This window comes from Gopherus evgoodei, chromosome 23 (genome assembly GCF_007399415.2).
Source record: "Gopherus evgoodei ecotype Sinaloan lineage chromosome 23, rGopEvg1_v1.p, whole genome shotgun sequence".
Classification (NCBI taxonomy): Eukaryota; Metazoa; Chordata; order Testudines; family Testudinidae; genus Gopherus; species Gopherus evgoodei.
Genome location: NC_044344.1, coordinates 9710135 through 9727196, shown reverse-complemented (window position 1 = coordinate 9727196; position 17062 = coordinate 9710135). Strand labels below are relative to the sequence as shown.

Sequence of the window (17062 nt, the reverse complement as noted above, 5' to 3'; positions counted from 1 at the left end):
CAGTAACTTGCCCAAGGTCACCCAGCCAAAGCAGTGGCAGAGCCAGGAATTGAACCCAGTCTCCTGAGTCCCAGTCCCATCCACTAGGCTACGCTGCCTCCCATCATTTGTTGCACATTGTCCAAACGTAGCTCTGAATACAGAGTTGTTAATTTCAGACAGGGCTTTTCTGTGACACACAGCAGCACCGTGTCTGAGTGATTCACAAATGTTACTGAATTTAGTCTCTCAACGTCCCGGGATGTAAGGTGGTTCCCGATGGGGTCCTGAGGGGCACAGAGATACTGAGGCCGGTTGTAGCAGGCATGCATATTATTATAGTAGTTGGGGTGTGGTCAGTGTCATTAAAACTATTTCCATTGTAAACCCCCCACTCCTCTGTGTTCACATGCTCGTATCACTCTGAAATGTTCACCTCTGGGGCTGGCACGGTTCAGATTTGGCTTTGGCATAAAGGTGATTTTTCTTTTTTGAGCCAAATCCCTTCCACTGTTGGAGTTACAGCAGGATGGAAAATAATCCATTTCTCCCATTGTTAATGGAAGAATCTAAGCCCTAGTTTTTTGAGACCTCTCCAGCAAAGGTAACTGAAGCTTGAAGTGTACCATGAGCTTAGTTGCCCTGAAGGGCTAATGTCTGAGCTTGCTAGGGAAGTTTGGGGCGAACGGAAGCTTACGGATAAATGAGATTTAAACAATTACAAAACGTTTCTAAGCTTGATGATTATTTTTGTGATGTTTATAGAAGATGCATTGTGTGTGTGTGTGTGTGTGTATATGTGTGCGTGTGTGTAATGGATGCCTGGAGTGTGTGTGTCGGGGTGTGTGTGCATGTATAGATAGATTAGAAAACCTGTTCTCAATATATGCGTGCACAGGCACACAACTCCTCTGCCTTTAAGGCTGAATTGTTATTGCAGGTTCCTGGTGCTGTTGTAAACCACCAGAGTGGCGCTTGAGTGGTTTATTTATACACATCTGCAGAACCCCTAGAGAGCAGAAGGGACGGTCTTGCTTGATGCACTTTTATCTCTTCGATCTTCCCAATGCTTCGTGCCCCTTCAGACCGAATAGGCTTCTCAGGACGCTGCTGCTGGAGCAAAAACTGAAACGTGGGTTGATCTGCAGGGAGCTGGCTGGCTGGGGGGACTGAGTCTGGCACTTGGAGTCTTTCATGTTTGGAGTCTGGCTTGCGCTCCAGGGCAGGTTGGCACTGCCCCCAAAATCATTACCAGCAGCCTGGGAGCTCCTCAGTGGCCTGTCTTCAAAGTGTCCGGAGCCTCGGTCCAGTTGCTAAATTGATCAAATCTCCAATAGACACCAAGGGACAAACTTTCCAAAGAGCTCAGTTCGCTCTTAGGCACCCAGATAAGGGCTGGATTTTCTCCCCCAAGTCCTCAAACCCCAGCACCGCTCCCCAGCCCCCCATGGTGAGATTTAGGGCCAGATTTTTCATAAGGCCTCATCGCGCTGGGGGCCGAGCAATTGGGAAAAGCTGGTCACAGCTGGGTGTGCTGATTGCTTTTGAATTCTGGCCTGTGTGATTCTCGGTCAGGGTTGCAGGCCAGTGGGTGTGTGAAGCTGCTGCTGCTATTGTCCATGCAACACTTGCCCTGTGGATTCACAGGGGGGCATCCCTCCCTAGGGATGTCTGTCCTGCACCTTTTCACCAGCTCCAAATTCATGAAATAAAAATTCCCCTTCTCCCTCCCATCACCGCAGACCCCCTGCAGGTGCCAACAGCTGCTGCACTGCTCTGATAGCCCTGTGATTAGAGGTCATTATCCATACACATCCCGCCCCCCTCAGGTCCTGGACAGCAGAGTGCGAGAATGTCAGCAGTCTCCAGTAGCAGGTGATCCATAATTCAGAAGCAGCACGAAAGCCAGAGGAAGCTGCTGCCAGCCAAAACCACTTGGCTTGGGAAGTTACTTTTATTTAATTGAAATCAGTCTGAGTGGATTCTTCAGACGTGGCGCAGGCCTGAACGTAAAGGGGGAAAGCATCTTCCTTGCAGAAATCTGAGCTGCTGAGGCCCACAGGCAGGAGCTGAGCTGAATTCAGGAGCGTCGCTCATCCCTCCCTCATCCCCTTTCTCCTCTGTGTTTGAACAGGTGCTGACGTGAAGGAGCCAGAGATACCCACCCAAGGTGTGTTACTGAATCATCTGGAGGTTTCCATATGCATTGGAGTCTTTGCACATCCCCTGCTGTCTGCCTCCCCCGATGACAGTGCCTGCATCCCGAGGGCATGTGTTTGTTGGGGTGGGGGAGGAGCGAAGGATAGCTCAGAGGTTTGAGCATTAACCTGCTAAACTCAGGGTTGTGAGTTCAATTCTTGAGGGAGGCACTTAGGAATCTGGGGCAAAAATCTGTCTGGGGATTGGTCCCGCTTTCAGCAGCGGGTTGGACTAGATGACCTCCTGAGGTCCCTTCCAACCCTGATGGTCTATGATTCTATGATCTCGTGGGATGTGCATGTGTCTGGGAAGAGTCTGCCTCTTGTGAGCATCTCCCCTGTTTGCATCCACCTTGCATGACTGACTGCCTGTCCAACGAAGTATCTGTCTCCCCTGTGTGGACGTGTCTGTCCTTCCATGGTGCCTCCCACCCAACAATGTTAATGATCAAAGCTTCATAAACCTCACTGGAGCTCGGTCAGTATCGCTGGCCCCATTTTACAGAGGGGGAAACTGAGGCACACGGCAGCGGCATGACTTGCCCAGCATCACACAAGGACCCAGGAGTCCTGGCTCCCAAACCTGCATTCCAGCCACAAGATTAGTCGTTCTCCAAACTGTATGTGCAGTTTTGCAAATGCTGTTTAATGAAACAAGCAGGCTGTGGGTGAAATGGATGGATGTCTTAGCAAAGAGAGTTGGATGTCTGATGGACAAAATTCACCCATCGTATGGGGAGGCGCAACCCCAGAGGAGTCACTAGAGTTCTCCCAGGAGTGAATTTGTTCTGTTGGGCATCAGGGTCTCAGCAATGGCAGGGAAGAGGGGCTCAGGGCCATAACCCAAAGCGACAGTTACTAAACCAAACGGGCAGCTGTTCTTGAGGCCCGGGATGCAGTTGGCCCCAGGGGTTACTGGGCTGCAAAGCTAGAATGCTAGTTTGGAAAGAGGCTGAATATTTGGGTGTGTCTCTGGAGGGGCCATTCTGCAATCCTGAGGTGCCCAGTGCCCAGAGCGAGGGGTGGTGCCATCCTTCCCACACTGGCCAGGCTCCCCACTGGGGCACAGCTGTGCTGTTGTGTAACGAGGACAACACAGAGCCCGTTCTTCTGTCTGCAGGCGAACTCCCGTGGTGTGCTGCTCCCCCACCCCATATACTGACCCGTCCCTAAGGGTTTGCTCAACCTTGGCTTGGATGTCACTACTGTTCAGTAAGGGCCAGCAGCCGTGCAGTGCCAGAAGGGGGGATGGAGCTGGTGGATAAATGCCCTCAGCCACAAATATGCATTGATCCCGTTGGAGAGCAAGCCAGGGCACCCTCGGGCTCATTCTGGGCCCAGGAGCGTGGGAGCCGTGGCCTTAACCACCCACCTCATGAGTCCCCGCTGGAAGTGTAAGGGAGGAGCCAAAGTGCGAGGCATTTGCCTTCCGCCTAGCCCATGCATGACCTGATCCCCATGCAGCATGGCTTGCTTAGAGCTCTCTGCCCCGGAACCCCGGTAGTGTGGTCGGGGTAGAAGAGCCGTGCAGAATCAGCGGAGCAGGGAGGCAAGGTGGGAGGGCTGGGATAGCAGGGCAGGACTAAAGTGCATCTGCAGAACTGTGCTGTTGGGGGCCCCGAGTCTAGAGCAGCAGAGAGCGCTTCAGGTCAGGAGTAAGGGAAATTGGCAGAACTGAAAAGGCAGTGGTGAAGGCAAGACTGCCATGATACGGGGTGTGTGGCTCCGGCTTGAGGGCCAACAGCAGAGCTGGGGGAGGAGGGCCAGGCAGGGACTAGTGCAGGATGCTGGAGATCAGGACTGAGAGGCCTGAACAGGGGTGCAGGGAGATCCCAGAGCTGGAACAGCGGGAGGGGCTGCAGATCAGGTGTGAGGGGCACTGGTAGAGCTGCATAGGGAAAGCTCGCACAGCGTGGGCTCCACTCTTCATTGGCACGGTCAGTTTCTTACGGTACTAAAACTTCTCCAGCTTGCCAAAGGGAGAACCCCTTGCTTGTTGCATTCCAGCACCTGTGGCAAGAGTGACAGATGCAAAGGAAGCTGTACAGAGGGCTGCTGATGGGCCTATTACTGTAAGAACAGATTCTCTCCTCGCTCCGTCCCTGCCTTCCCCGGCTGAGCCCGCGTCACAATGTACAGCCTCGTCTTGTCTCTGCTTCTGTGTCCACAGGCAGCAAAGAGTGGGTGAAATATCAGGATGCAGAATACAAATTCTCTGAGCATCACTCAACCTGGGTGCAGGCTCAGCGGATCTGCATGTGGTTTCAAGCTGAGTTGGTGTCTGTTCATAACCAAGCCGAGCTGGATTTTTTGGGCCAGAGCCTGAAGAAGGTAGGAGAACGTAACCAAGCGTGGGGCATCCGTGGGCCATTGTCGGATACCTGCGTGTCACTGACCGCTGGTGTTCGGCAGGAAGCAGGTCTGCACAGTTGTGGAAAATGCTCCCTTCCCATCATTAAACCCAGAGCAGGGTCGCAAGGGTGTAATTTCACCGGGCATCAGCCAACGCCAGCAGAGTTACTGGATTTACCCCAGTATAACTGATTCTGGCCTGGCCTTAGGGGTGTGGTGCATTGCACTGGCTGCTGCATGAAGCCACTGACTGGCACCAGCGAAAGCATCTCATTGGTCCCCCCAAGCTGCTGCATGAAGAGAAGGGAGGAGGAGGAGGGTGGGTGAATACCGAGCATCTTCCCCTTGTGAGAAAGGCACCGCAGGGTCTGGGAGGGAAGGGGAGGCTGCACACAGCTCATCGCCCAGCCAGCCCGCAATAGCCACAGGGCACCTGTGCTGGTTTCCAGGCCCTGGGAAATCCTGGAGAAACTGCTGACCGCAGCCCAGACCGAGGACCGGGCTTAGGTGGTTTCTGTACATCCCGACGGAGAAGGCATTAGCTGAATGAGGCCCTGCTGGAGTTGCTCTTCTCGGCTCTGCCTGTGACACTGACATGTCCTGTGTTTTGTTTCCCCAGTTCTCCAGGGGCCAGGAGCAGCACTGGTGGATCGGGTTGCACACCTATGAAAACGATGGGCGATTCAAGTGAGTCAAGCCCCCCCCCCCCCCCGCCCGCCCGCCTTCCCCATGCATCCTCTCACCTTCCTTCATGCCTCCTCCCCGTAATGAGGATTGTGCAAATCCAACCGGGAACCCCACATTAAATTCCAACTGTGGGGGGGACACTGGGGCAGGACTCCGGACTCCCCAGCTCATCCCAGCTGGAAATGCCTTAGCTGGGGGGGCAACATTCTGCCCTTGGATAGACACCTGCCCCCTGCTGACATCAGTGAGAATTGCATGTGAGTCTGGGAGAGCAGAAAGGAGTCTCATTGTTCACTCCCGGAAGAGCGGTCTGGAAATCTTGCCACCCCCCCCGAAGACTGAGCACGGAGCCTCTCCAGCCTAGAGAGCAAGTGGCCAACGCTGAAAAGCCAGCTCCAGTCACGCCGAGCACAAGTCATGAGGAAAGCAGGCCCGGCTACCTCCCCCTCTGCTGGGTCAGAGCGCCGTTGTTCTGGTCCCATCAGCACCTCCAGGCAGGCTGCAACACACCCTCGAGCAGCTGCTGCTGCAAATTTCATTCCAGCAAGTGCAGTGCCATTCCCCGGGTGGGCCGTCGGCAGTGGGCATCAAACTTGTGTCTTAAAGCACGAGCCTCTGCTGCTGCACTAACCAGCCAGCCCCCGTTGGCTAAGCCTGTGGCAGGCTCGTGGAGCTCTGCATGAGATTAAAGCACTGTTAGAAGAGGGCCAGCGTGACGTGCTGAGCGGCTGTGGGCTGCACTCAGTTGATGGGGTATTAAGCCTTCTGCCCCAGGAGTGAGAATTCACCCAGGTGTAGTCTGTGGTGCTATGCATGGGTCTTCATGGTGTAAACACACAGTCTCCACCCCATTCCCCTTTCCCACTCTCCTTTCGCCGGACACATCTTGTCTAACATTAGTCGGGGAGCTCCCCTGGTCAGGCGGTCTGCAATGATGGGTGCCTGGCCTGGGAGTGGAATAGGAGCTCCAGCCCCATGCTTGTGCAGGTCTGCCTGTGCCACCAGCAGAGGGCAGTAGTGATACCTGCACACACGGCTCCCTCCTGGCCCCATCTCCCCTGAAGTCGGTGACCAGGCTCCCCTGGGCTTGGATGGGAGCAGAATTACTCCTCAGCTGTTCCACCACACTGGCTGCTTTGAAGCCCACCCTCTTGATTATAAGCGGCCCACGGCGGGTGAGTGCACCCAGCTGAATGGGCAGCAGCAGGGGGCGCAGGGAGAGCTGCCCAGCAAGGAGCCTGCGCTGCAGGAATCACCACTTCTCAGACCCAGCTCCGAGTGCGAGAGCCTGCCTGCCTACTCGATAGCCTCGTCTCCCACCCCCTACCACATGCAGCTGCTGACACTTCCCGCCCTCGCCTTCTGCAGGTGGTCCGATGGCTCCCTCCTGAACTTCATTTCCTGGGCGCCGGGCAAGCCGCGGCCAATCAGCAAGGAGAAGAAGTGCGTGTACATGACGGCCAGCAGAGGTGAGAGGTTTGTACGTGTTAGGCGAATGGCCGTGCTACTGGAGCAGCGATCTCAAAGCATCGTCAGTGACCCCTCTGGGAGCCCCTCCGGCCAGGTGGCTCAGTACCATGGGCCCCGATTCACTGATGGGGGAGCTAAGGCATGGAGGGAGGGGGAACCAACATTTTCGTAAGTGTCTCTGATGTGTGGGTGCCTCTGTTTTTGGGAGCCCAGCCTGGAGACACCTTGGGCCTGTTCTCAGAGGTGCTGAGCACCCACAAGTGAAGTCAATGGGAGCTGCGGATGCTGGGTACCTCTGGACTCAGCCCCGGGGGGAATCTTGCGGGGGGGGGGGGGGAGCACTGGCTCTAAGTGGCTTGCCCAGCAAGTGACTGGCAGAGCTGGGAATCAAGTCCTGACTAATCCAGCCAGTATCCCATGTACCCACCATGGACTGTGCAGGTGAGTCCTACATGACAGACCCCCCCTATGCACCCGTCCCCTCTGCACACGCCCAACACACGTCCCACACTGAGGTTAATATTTGAGGTAGCTGGTATATGGGAGTCTCCAAGGTCATTGCAATAGCACAGCCCCTTCCAGTCGAGGGAGTTAATTCCACCGGCTCCCTGGAGCATGTAGAGGGAAGTCGCATGCTCTCTCCTTTTCCCTGAAGAGGACTGGGGGGACCAGAAGTGTCTAACTGCTCTGCCGTATATCTGCAAACGGAGTAACACCACTGCTGTGAAGCCCTCTCTGCCACCACTGCCGACTCCCGTTCCTGGCGGCTGCGCACGGGGCTGGGTCCCGTTCATCAACAAGGTATTTCAGGAGGCCTGCAGATGCAACGGCCATCTGTCTTGTCTGTACCACCCCCCACCCCATGTGCGTCTGCTTACATTTCTGCGTATTCTTGTGCAAAGTGCCCGCCTGTGGCTCTGATCTCCCAGGAGGGGTTTAGGACCCTTTAGGGCAGTGGTGGGCAAACTATGGCCTGCGGGCCGAATCCGACCCATAGGATTGCCTCTGTACCACTGGGGGGGGGGGGCGAGCAGAGAGCTCCGTGCGCTGCTCTTGCATGTTCCCTGCCAATGGGAGCTTTGGGGGAGGTACCCACAGGCAAGGGCAGCACGCAGAGCCCTCTGCGCGCACACCCCCGCTCCCCCAGGGGCCGCAGGGACGTGGTGCTGGCCGCTTCCTGGAATGGTGTGGGGCTGGGGCCAGGGCCAGGGCCAGGGCCAGGGCAGGCAGGGAGCCTGCCCTGGCCCCGGTGCATGCCACTGCCACTCTGGAGCCACTCAGGGTAAGTGGTGCCGGGCCAGAGCCTGAACCCCACCCCCCTGCCAGACCCCTCCTGCACCCCAACCCCCTGCCATACCCTGCACCCCTCCTGCACCTCAACTCCCTGCCCTGAGCCCCCTGCCAGCACCCCAACCTCCTGCCCTGAGCCCTCTGCACCCCTCCTCCACCCCAACTCCTTGCCCTGAGCCCCTTCCTGCACATGCACCCCCTCCCACACCTCACAGAGTCTGCTCGCACCCCAAGCCCCTGCCAAACCCTGCACTCCTCCTCCGCCCCAACTCCCTGCCCTGAGCCCCTTCCTGCACATGCACCCCCTCCCACACCCTGCAGCCTCGGCCTGCACCCCAAGCTCCTGCCAAACCCTACACCCCTGCTCCACCCCAACTCCCTGCCCTGAACCCCCTGCCTGCACCCCTGCCCCGAACCACCTTTCGCACTCCACAACCCTCCCTGTCCTGAGCCCCTTCCCACACTGTGCACCCCCTCCTGCACCCCAATCCCGTTCCCTGAGCCCCTTCCTGCACACTGCACCCTGCACCCCCTCTCACCCAACCCCTCTGCCCCAGCCGCAGCCCTGCATTCATGGCCCTGCATGCAATTTCCCGACCCAGATGTGGCCCTCTTTGCCCACCCCGGTCTAGGGGCAGCATTGCTGGGGCTCTCCATGACCTGGCTGTGGGGCTGAGGAAAGTGAAATGCTACATTGGGTGTGTGGACAGGAGAAAGGATTGTGCGTGTGTGTAGGGAAATGGGGAGGATACAAGGTGTGTTGGTAGCAGAGGGGGTCTGTGGCCAGTCGGGGAAGGGAGGGGGTTAAGGTGGGGAATAGGTGCGTCTATGTGTGGGTTTGTAAGTGGTGTACTAGTGGAGATCATTCTTGTTCTGTTTGTACAGCACCTAGCACCCTGGGCTCTGGTCCGTAACTGGGTGCTGCAGTCATACAACTAGTGATTCAGACAAGTTCCCAGGAGCACCAGGAAGGGGAGTAGGCAGGGAGGCGGGTGGGTATGTTGCTCACTGGGTTGGGGAAATGCCCCCTGAACGTCTCTCTCGTCTGCCCTCGGGCCTTGCCCAGTGTTTCAGCATCAAGGGCTATGACAAGGCTGAGCAGGTGAAGTGGCAGGAAGCGAAGCAAGTGTGTGAGAGCCAGGGCGCCGTGCTGGCCACCATCTCCAACCACCTAGAGCAAGGTAGGGCATCCCCCTGGGGCCTCTTCTTCTGCCAGGGCTGGGCAGTTTCAGGCCAGGACCCCAAGGGCTGCCTGTGAGGAGCTTGGGCTAACAGCTGGGCTGTGGCCCCGAGACCGGCCAGGTGCGGGACCTGCAGACGGAGGGGTCAGGAGCATGCGCTTTCGGCAGTGCCCCGTGACTCCGCCATTGATCAGCTGGTTCCCTGCTTCCCCTTTTTTTTCATCTTCCAGCTTTTATAACCTCCATCCTTCCCAATGTGACCTTTGACCTTTGGATCGGCCTCCACGACGCCAAGCAGGAGTTCCAGTGGGTGGAATTGGAACCTCTCCGATACGTCAACTGGGCCCCAGGGGAGCCCTCTGGGTACGGCACCTCCACAGCGAACAACAAACCGGTGAGCGACTCTCTGGGCCCCTTTCTCTCTGGACTAGCCCAGCCCGTTGCTTTCAGCCTGGCTGCCTGGGCGTGGGTGGAACATAGGAATTCCCAGATTGGAGCCCAGCAGGGGCCAGCTTCAGAGGGAAGAGCAAGACCCCTGCAGATAATCCACCCCCAGGCAGGTCTCCTCCTGGTCCCTAATAGTTAGAGGTTTGCTGAAGCCCTGAGGTTTATCTTCTGGGCACTGGCCAATAGGAGGACTCAGTCCTGGCAGCTCTGCTTGGCTAAACAATGGCTAAGAGAGGAGACGTGAGCATCGGCATAGCTCTGAGGGATGCAAACCCTCAGGCCAGGAGAGGAGCCATAGACAGCAGCCGGGCGCAGGTGAGTACCTAGGAGTCTGGGGTGAACAAAGAGCAAAGAGAAACCTGTGTGGGACCCTGGGAAATGGGTCCTGATGGTGGAAGCGTCGGGCTGTTGAAACGTCTCCCAAGGGGCTGGGGAGGGAGCCCTGCCTCATGGGAGGACTGGACAGAGCCGGGGAGAATACGCTGGAGGGATCAGCCTGCATTGGCGGTGGGGTGGGGCGGGGCAGTGTTCTTCTCTAGCTATCCCGTCTCTCCCCGTGCTGCCGCCAGGGCAGTTAATGGGGTCTGAAGGTCCGGGAGATAGATAGGAGCAGTGTGCACGGTAGCACTCTACGGGCTGGATCCCTGGCTGCATTCGGCGCCCCAGAGGAGGGGGTGGGGTTTATGGTGCCAATCCGGAGGCTGGCAGCAGCCTGGTTTGGCTCTCAGCACCACTTAGTGCATCTTCGGGTGGCTGCCGCACCAGGAAGGGAGCAGAGACTTGGCAGTGCTCTGGCCTCGCTGGGTGCGGGCACCATGGGGCTGGCCTCACTCAAGGAGTCTGCAGCCAGCCAGCTCGCTGCACCTGCTTTGGCTGCCATAACGGTGCCAGGCAACCAGAATGTGGGGCCAGGATCCTTTCTGCTCCCAGGGATGGTCTCAGGGGATGGGCTCAGGATGCGAAGCAGGGCAGGGCTTGCAGAAGCAGCGCTGACCTCGCTGGCTTGTGTTTTGCAGACTAACTGCGTGCTGGTTTGGCACGGCTCCCCTCCCCACTTCACGGGCCGCTGGGATGACAGGAACTGCCTGGAAGAGAAACACGGCTACATCTGCCAGCGGAGCATAGGTAGGGGAGAGGGGCCGACAGCACCGGGTGTGTGCAGGTGCCTTGCCCATGGCACCTACCGCAGAGAAGGCGGGGCAGGTGCAGGTCAGAAATGAGCTCCGTAACCGTAGCCCCAGTGACCTGGCATCACGGATCCCTACAAGCTGCCCTTGTTGGGTCATTGGCTGCAGCTGGGCTTTGCTCCTGCCAGATCAGCCCTGCGCCCGGCTGTCAGCATCCAGCTTTTCTGGGCAGCGTGGGCTATGCCTAGGTTCTCTGGTACCAGTCACACTTGTGGGGCCGATGGTCCAAAATCTCCTATAATGCGAGCTGGGGAACGGATCGGTGTGGGAAGCCTGTGTGCCACCCAGGTGCCAGGCTGTCCGTGTGCTGGCACATCTGTCCAGCCGAGAGTGTCCCACAATACACTGCAAAGAAACGCAACCGCCGTTCCTAGAATGCCCCACCTCGGGGTATCTCAGCAGCCACGCCAGAGCGCTGAGTCGGAGCCTCAATACCGGCTCCAACATGCACCCCCTGGTGCTTTGAGATCCTGAACCAGGGCTGTGGGGCTGGGCACAGCTCTAACACTGTGCCAGGCCCAGCTAAATCCATCTGGTGCGGTGCTGCACCGCTCAGCATCAAAGCGCCCCACGTCCTTCCGCCACGTCTCAGCAACCTGCCCTTCTCCTTAACATGATTCTGTCCCCCGCGGGCTGCGTCTGCAGCTCACTCGGCTCCAACGGCCCATTTCTCGCGCTGTGTGTGGGCAGCGCGCTGTCTGTGGGCAGCACCCTGGGGCCCGGATCATCATGTGGGTGTTTTCACATGGCCCCGTTCCTGCCCGCTCCCGCGCTGGGATGAGATACCCTGTGGCAGTGCCGAGGGGCATTGCTCCTCTGCAAAGAGAGACTCTGGATGGAGATCTGAGCGTGTCTCTTTTCTCCCCCAGACCCAGCTCTGAGCTCATCCCGGACCAGCTCCCTCCCCTCCCCCAGCTCCCCACTCTCCTACCTCAACAGCACCTACCGCATCCTGCAGAAACCCCTGAAGTGGCAGGAGGCCCTGCTGCTGTGTGAGACCCGCAACGCCACACTGGCCAGCGTGCTGGATCCCTACACCCAGGCGTACCTGACCCAGGCCATCAGCAGCTTGCGGGCCCCGCTCTGGATCGGCCTGGCTAATGAGGAGGTAGCAGGGAGGGGCTTGTCCCCTTGGGAGTGGAGGGGCGGGGTTGTGGTCTGAGCTGCCCCTGAGCTTTCCCCTTTGTTGGTGGTTTTCAGGGAGGCCGGAGCTATTCGTGGTTCACAGAAGAGAGCTTTTCCTATGTCAACTGGCAGGACGGGGAGCCTCGGCAGGTCACGGGCTGCTCCTACGTGGATGTGGATGGGACGTGGCGGACGGCCGGTTGTGACACCAAATTGCAAGGGGCTATCTGCAGGGTCAACACAGGTGTGTGCGCCGGTCTCCCGGGAGCAGAGGAGATGCAGGAGGGAGCCAGGGGAAGAAGGACATCGGGCCCTCCTGGTGCTGCTCCGCTGGGCAGCTGCAGACCCCATGGCTGGACGGGTTGCAGGCTGAGCAGCAAGAATCCATCCAGGGATTACATGCTGTGCTCTGCAGTGCTTCCTAGGGATCCCGCAGAGCTGGCTGGGCAGGAAGGTGTTTCAGACATGGCCTGAGCCTTCTCTTTAACATCCCCCTGCTCCTCCCCTCCACCCATCCATGCAAGTCAGGGCACAGACGAGACTAAACTCTAGTGTTGGTGGGTCGTCAGCAATGCTCCTGCTTGCACCGTTTCCTTGGACAGAGCTGTTTGCTCTCCCTTTCACTCCCCCTTGGGGTGCGCTCTCCTGATTCAGCCACAGCTGTTTGACGACACCCCAGATTAGCTGATTGAGGGGAGGGCGGAGAGCACCGAGCAGGCGAGGGCCTCGGACGGGGCAGAGCGGAGGTGGGAAGAGATGGAGCGAGGGTGGGGCCTTGGTGGCGGGAAGAGGCAGAGTGTTGGCGGGGCTGAGAGGGGGTGGAGAACCTCAGGGGAAAAGAAAAGCTCCTTACCCATTCTTCGGCTCCTTTGCAGGGTCCCCCCCGTCACACAAGTGGAGTTACAGTGGGAGCTGCCCCAAGTCGGTGGAGGATTCCTCCTGGATCCCCTTCAGGAATCACTGCTACACTTTCCACATGGAGGTCACTCTGGGGCAGAAGGATGCCATGAAGAGATGCCAGAAAGGTACAAACGAGGTTCGAGTGCAGCAAGCCCAAGCGTGTAAGCCTAGGAATGCAAGATGGTTATGACCCATTAGATCATGGGCTCCCCCTACTGCCTGGGCAGGATTGTTCCCTGTAACGTGCCTGCCGGTGAATTGGACAGTTCATTTCAAATACCCCAAGCAGTGCAGCTTCCACCCCTTCCCATGCAGAGCTGGTTCCACGGACTCCAGCGCTTGCCGTCCCTCACGGCCAGTATAAATTAACCTTCATCCCCCGTTCTCCTGGCCTGATGCCCTTGTGTATCTCTCTCCTGGTGCTTCCCCACTTCAGTCACTCTCAGGCCGAATCTCCCTGTGTGTTCGGCATGTGATCAACTGAGCCTTTCAATAATCACTTCTTCTCGCAGGGCTGTGGGGCAGATCCTCAGCGGGTGTAAATTGTCAGAGCTCTGACCTCCGTGGAATGTTTCGGGCATTTTGCACCAGCTGAGGCTCTGCATGCTCGTGCTGATTGTCCATGGAACCATTGCTGGGCGCTGGAGCTACTTAAATAAAGGCCTCTTCCTGTTAGGTCTCAGCAAAGCAAGCAGGTGCACCGCTGGGAGCAAGATTCAGCACCCGCAGGCTGCGCCTCCCTTCCTCTGAGCGGCCAGCCCCGTAACGTTCCTGGCTGATGTGCCTTTTCCCCCGCAGCTGGTGGCACGGTGGTGTCCATCCAGGATGAGATGGAAAACGTGTTCGTTTGGGAGCATCTCCAAGCCTATGAGAGTCAGTCCAAGGGTGCCTGGTTAGGGATGACGTTTAACCCCAAAGGTAAAAGAATCATGTTGCAAGGGGAGTGATTTGTCTGGCTCCAGCATTTTTAGAAATTGGAGAGGTTGGAGCAGCGCTTCTGACTTCACTGCAGATCACTGGTGTCAGGAGACAGCATGGCCCCATGGGTGGAGCACTGGACTAGGAGTCGGAGAGCTTGGGGTTGTTCCCAGCTCTTTCATTATTTGCCTCAGTTTTCCTGTCTGCACAAATGGGGATAATGGCACTGTCCCTCCTGTGCTGAGGTGCTTGGATATCTACAAAGGGGAATTGCCAGATCTGGGCTCAGTGTTACTGTGGCCAGTGAGCGCTTAGGGATTGCACGTATCAAAGAGCCCAGGCATGTGGAAGCCAGGCACTCTCTTGTGGGAGCTGTTACCCATTTCTCTGGGGGAAGATGTGTCCTGTGCATGCAATGGCCTGCATAGCTCCAGGCACTTTGGAGTACAAGGGTTTGCTGTGTCAGTCCCGGAGAAGCGAGACAAAGGAGTGCCGGGACGTTTGCAGCCCCAGTCCGGTCTCCCAAGGGAGAACTTGACCTGGGACAGTGTCTTCAACCTGCCTGGTTCACCTCCAGGGTTGATCTAAGGGGACCTCCAGGCCACGCTGGACATGATGCTGGGATTCAGCACAGTTTTCCAGGACTGGTCAAAGGGCAGCCCATGTTGCTCTGCAGTGCAGCTTAAAGCCACCCATGTCTTGGGAGACAACCAGTCCCTGCATTCAGCGTGGCCAGGCCACTCAGCTCATCCTGCTGGAGCCTATAGATTCTGCCAGCTGCTGCTCAGATCAGAATAGAGCACTGGATGCTGGGAACTGTAGCATCGACAGTCTGCTCCGTCAACTGAGTGCAGCAGCTGCTGACACTAGATCAGGGGTCGGCAACCTTTCAGAAGTGGTGTGCCAAGTCTTTATTCATTCACTCTAATTTAAGGTTTTGCGTACCAGTAATACATTTTAAGGTTCTTAGAAGGTCTCTTTCTATAAGTCTGTAATATATAACTAAACAATTGTTGTATGTAAAGTAAATAAGGGTTTTTAAATGTTTAAGAAGCTTCATTTAAAATTAAATAAAATGCAGAGTCCCCGGACCAGTGGCCAGGACCCGGGCAGAGTGAGTGCCACTGAAAATCAGCTCATGTGCTGCCTTTGGCACCCGTGCCATAGGTTGCTTACCCCTGCACTAGATAGGTGTCCTGCCAAGGTACTAGCCCCACTGCTCTCAGCTGGGCAAGGCTCCAGCTCCCCATGCAGCCCTGTGTAATGATCTCTTCCCTTCTAGGAGGCACCTTGGTTTGGCACGACAACACAGCCATGAACTACTCCAACTGGGGCCAGCACGACACTGGGCCCAGCATGCTCAGCCAGAACAGCTGCTACTGGATCCAGAGCAGTAATGGGGTGTGGCACCTGGGCTCCTGCTCTAATGTCACCATGGGGGTCATTTGTAAGATCCCCCGAGGTAAGAGGGCCCAGTGAGCCAGTTGACTTGGCTTGGTGGCTTTCACTGCAAACTATGAAAGAGTCTGAGAACAAAAGAACCTCCTGCCGGTGCAGAGTAAATCGGTCTGGGGCTCAGGTGCTGTCGAGGTGTCAGGGATTGATTTACTGCCTCTGGGGACCTGGCCTCAGATCCTAGTTAGAGGAGTTTGAGCGGGGCAAGGTACTTCAGAGCACCTCGTCCTCAGCACCCAGAGTGCTCAGCGCAGAGCCTAGGGTTGGAATTGCCGGGGCTGTGGAGTAGGATTGAGGGGCATCGGCAGACTGGGCAGGGAGCCCAGGGTTGGACTAGCCGGGAGCTGCAGAGTAGGATTGAGGGGTGTGGGTGGAGCTGGGCGGGGAGCCCAAGGAGGACTAGCCGGGGGCTATGGAGCAGGATTGAGGGGCGTTGGTGGAGCTGGGCAGGGAGCCCAGGATTGGACTAGCCGGGGGCTGCAGAGTAGGATTGAGGGGTGTGGGTGGAGCTGGGCGGGGAGCCCAGGGTGGACTAGCCGGGGGCTGCAGAGTAAAATTGAGGAGTGTGGGTGGAGCTGGGCGGGGAGCCCAGGGTGGACTAGCCGGGGGCTATGGAGTAGGATTGAGGGGTGTGGGTGGAGCTGGGCGGGGAGCCCAGGGTGGACTAGCCGGGGGCTGCAGAGTAAAATTGAGGAGTGTGGGTGGAGCTGGGCGGGGAGCCCAGGGTGGACTAGCTGGGGGCTATGGAGTAGGATTGAGGGGTGTGGGTGGAGCTGGGCAGGGAGCCCAGGGTAGACAAGCCGGGAGCTGCGGAGTAGGACTGAGGGGCGTTGGTGGAGCTGGGAAGGGAGCCCAGGGTGGACTAGCCGAGGAGCCTAGGGTTGGACTAGCTGGGAGCTGCAGAGTAGGATTGAGGGGTGTCGGGAGAGCTTGGTGGAGAGTCCAGGGTTGGAATAGCAGCGTGGGGAGTCTGCTCGTGCCAGCGCTGGCACTGGGCCAAGGAGTCTTCAGCATTGTGGGCTTCAGGTGAAAGCACTTCCCTCCCTGCAAGATTGTCACCCACAGGCCAACGCCTCTTTAGGAGGGCCAGTCTGCTACCTGGTGGGGACGTTGTGGAGAAGCTCATGGGAGACCGAGGCAGGACCGAGCTAGTCAGTGTTTCTCAACCCTGCAGTCTGGGGCTGTTGCTGCATGTCCCTGTAGCAGGGCACGGGATATGTTTGGGGCAGTACCAGTATTTGGGACTTGGTAAAAACAAGTAGCAGGGACTTAACAGGTACAAACATGCCCAGGGAGTGCCAGATTATCATGCGGGAGTGGGGCCACCAGCGATTCAACGAGTGCGGGGCAGGCTCAGGGACCTGGTAGGTGACAGCAACTTGGCAGGTGAGGAAACTCGGCGGGTGAGGAAACTCGGGGGGGGCGCCAGTGACTCAGCCAGTGCAGGGCAGGCTTGGTAGGCGCCAGAGTCTCGGTGGGTGGGGGCAGGCTCAGGGGGCGCCAGGGACTCGGCGGTTGTGGGGCAGGCTCAAGGGGCCCCAGCGATTCGGTGGGTGCGGGGTAGGTTCGGTGGGGTCAGATCGAGTGCCAGTCTGGGAAGAGAGCTAAGGGAATGCGTAGACTGGGCACATATTCTGTATTGCAGCAGCCATTTGCCCCAACTGTAGCAGGCAGGATGGGCGTCGGGAGGAATACACCATTTCCCACTGGCAGTAATGGATCTGGAAGGAAGGACACTCTGGCAGGCTACTTATCTGTCTCTCTTTTCATTCCCCTTTCAGTTGAGGAGAGCAGCTTCTCCCGCTCAGGTGAGTGGCACAGCAGCGTCACAGATCAACATGGGCACAAGGCCTTGTTCCTATCCAGCCCCAGC

General features: G+C 57.6%; 1 protein-coding gene across 3 annotated transcripts in view; it reads left to right on the top strand.

Moving 5' to 3' along the window:
• Positions 1 to 17062, top strand: part of MRC2 (mannose receptor C type 2) — a 116337-nt gene that overhangs the window by 86788 nt on the left and 12487 nt on the right. For all 3 annotated transcript variants that reach the window (XR_003997593.1, XM_030541416.1, XM_030541415.1), the window contains exons 16-29: positions 2114 to 2149; positions 4348 to 4508; positions 5149 to 5216; positions 6585 to 6685; positions 7342 to 7487; positions 9043 to 9157; positions 9388 to 9551; positions 10621 to 10729; positions 11661 to 11899; positions 11992 to 12160; positions 12792 to 12941; positions 13615 to 13734; positions 15017 to 15196; positions 16971 to 16997. Coding sequence is in view for 2 of the 3 variants with exons in the window: in XM_030541416.1 (XP_030397276.1) it covers positions 2114 to 2149; positions 4348 to 4508; positions 5149 to 5216; positions 6585 to 6685; positions 7342 to 7487; positions 9043 to 9157; positions 9388 to 9551; positions 10621 to 10729; positions 11661 to 11899; positions 11992 to 12160; positions 12792 to 12941; positions 13615 to 13734; positions 15017 to 15196; positions 16971 to 16997 (1785 nt within the window). In the remaining variant the exon portion in view is untranslated. The remainder of the gene's footprint in view (positions 1 to 2113; positions 2150 to 4347; positions 4509 to 5148; positions 5217 to 6584; positions 6686 to 7341; positions 7488 to 9042; positions 9158 to 9387; positions 9552 to 10620; positions 10730 to 11660; positions 11900 to 11991; positions 12161 to 12791; positions 12942 to 13614; positions 13735 to 15016; positions 15197 to 16970; positions 16998 to 17062) is intronic.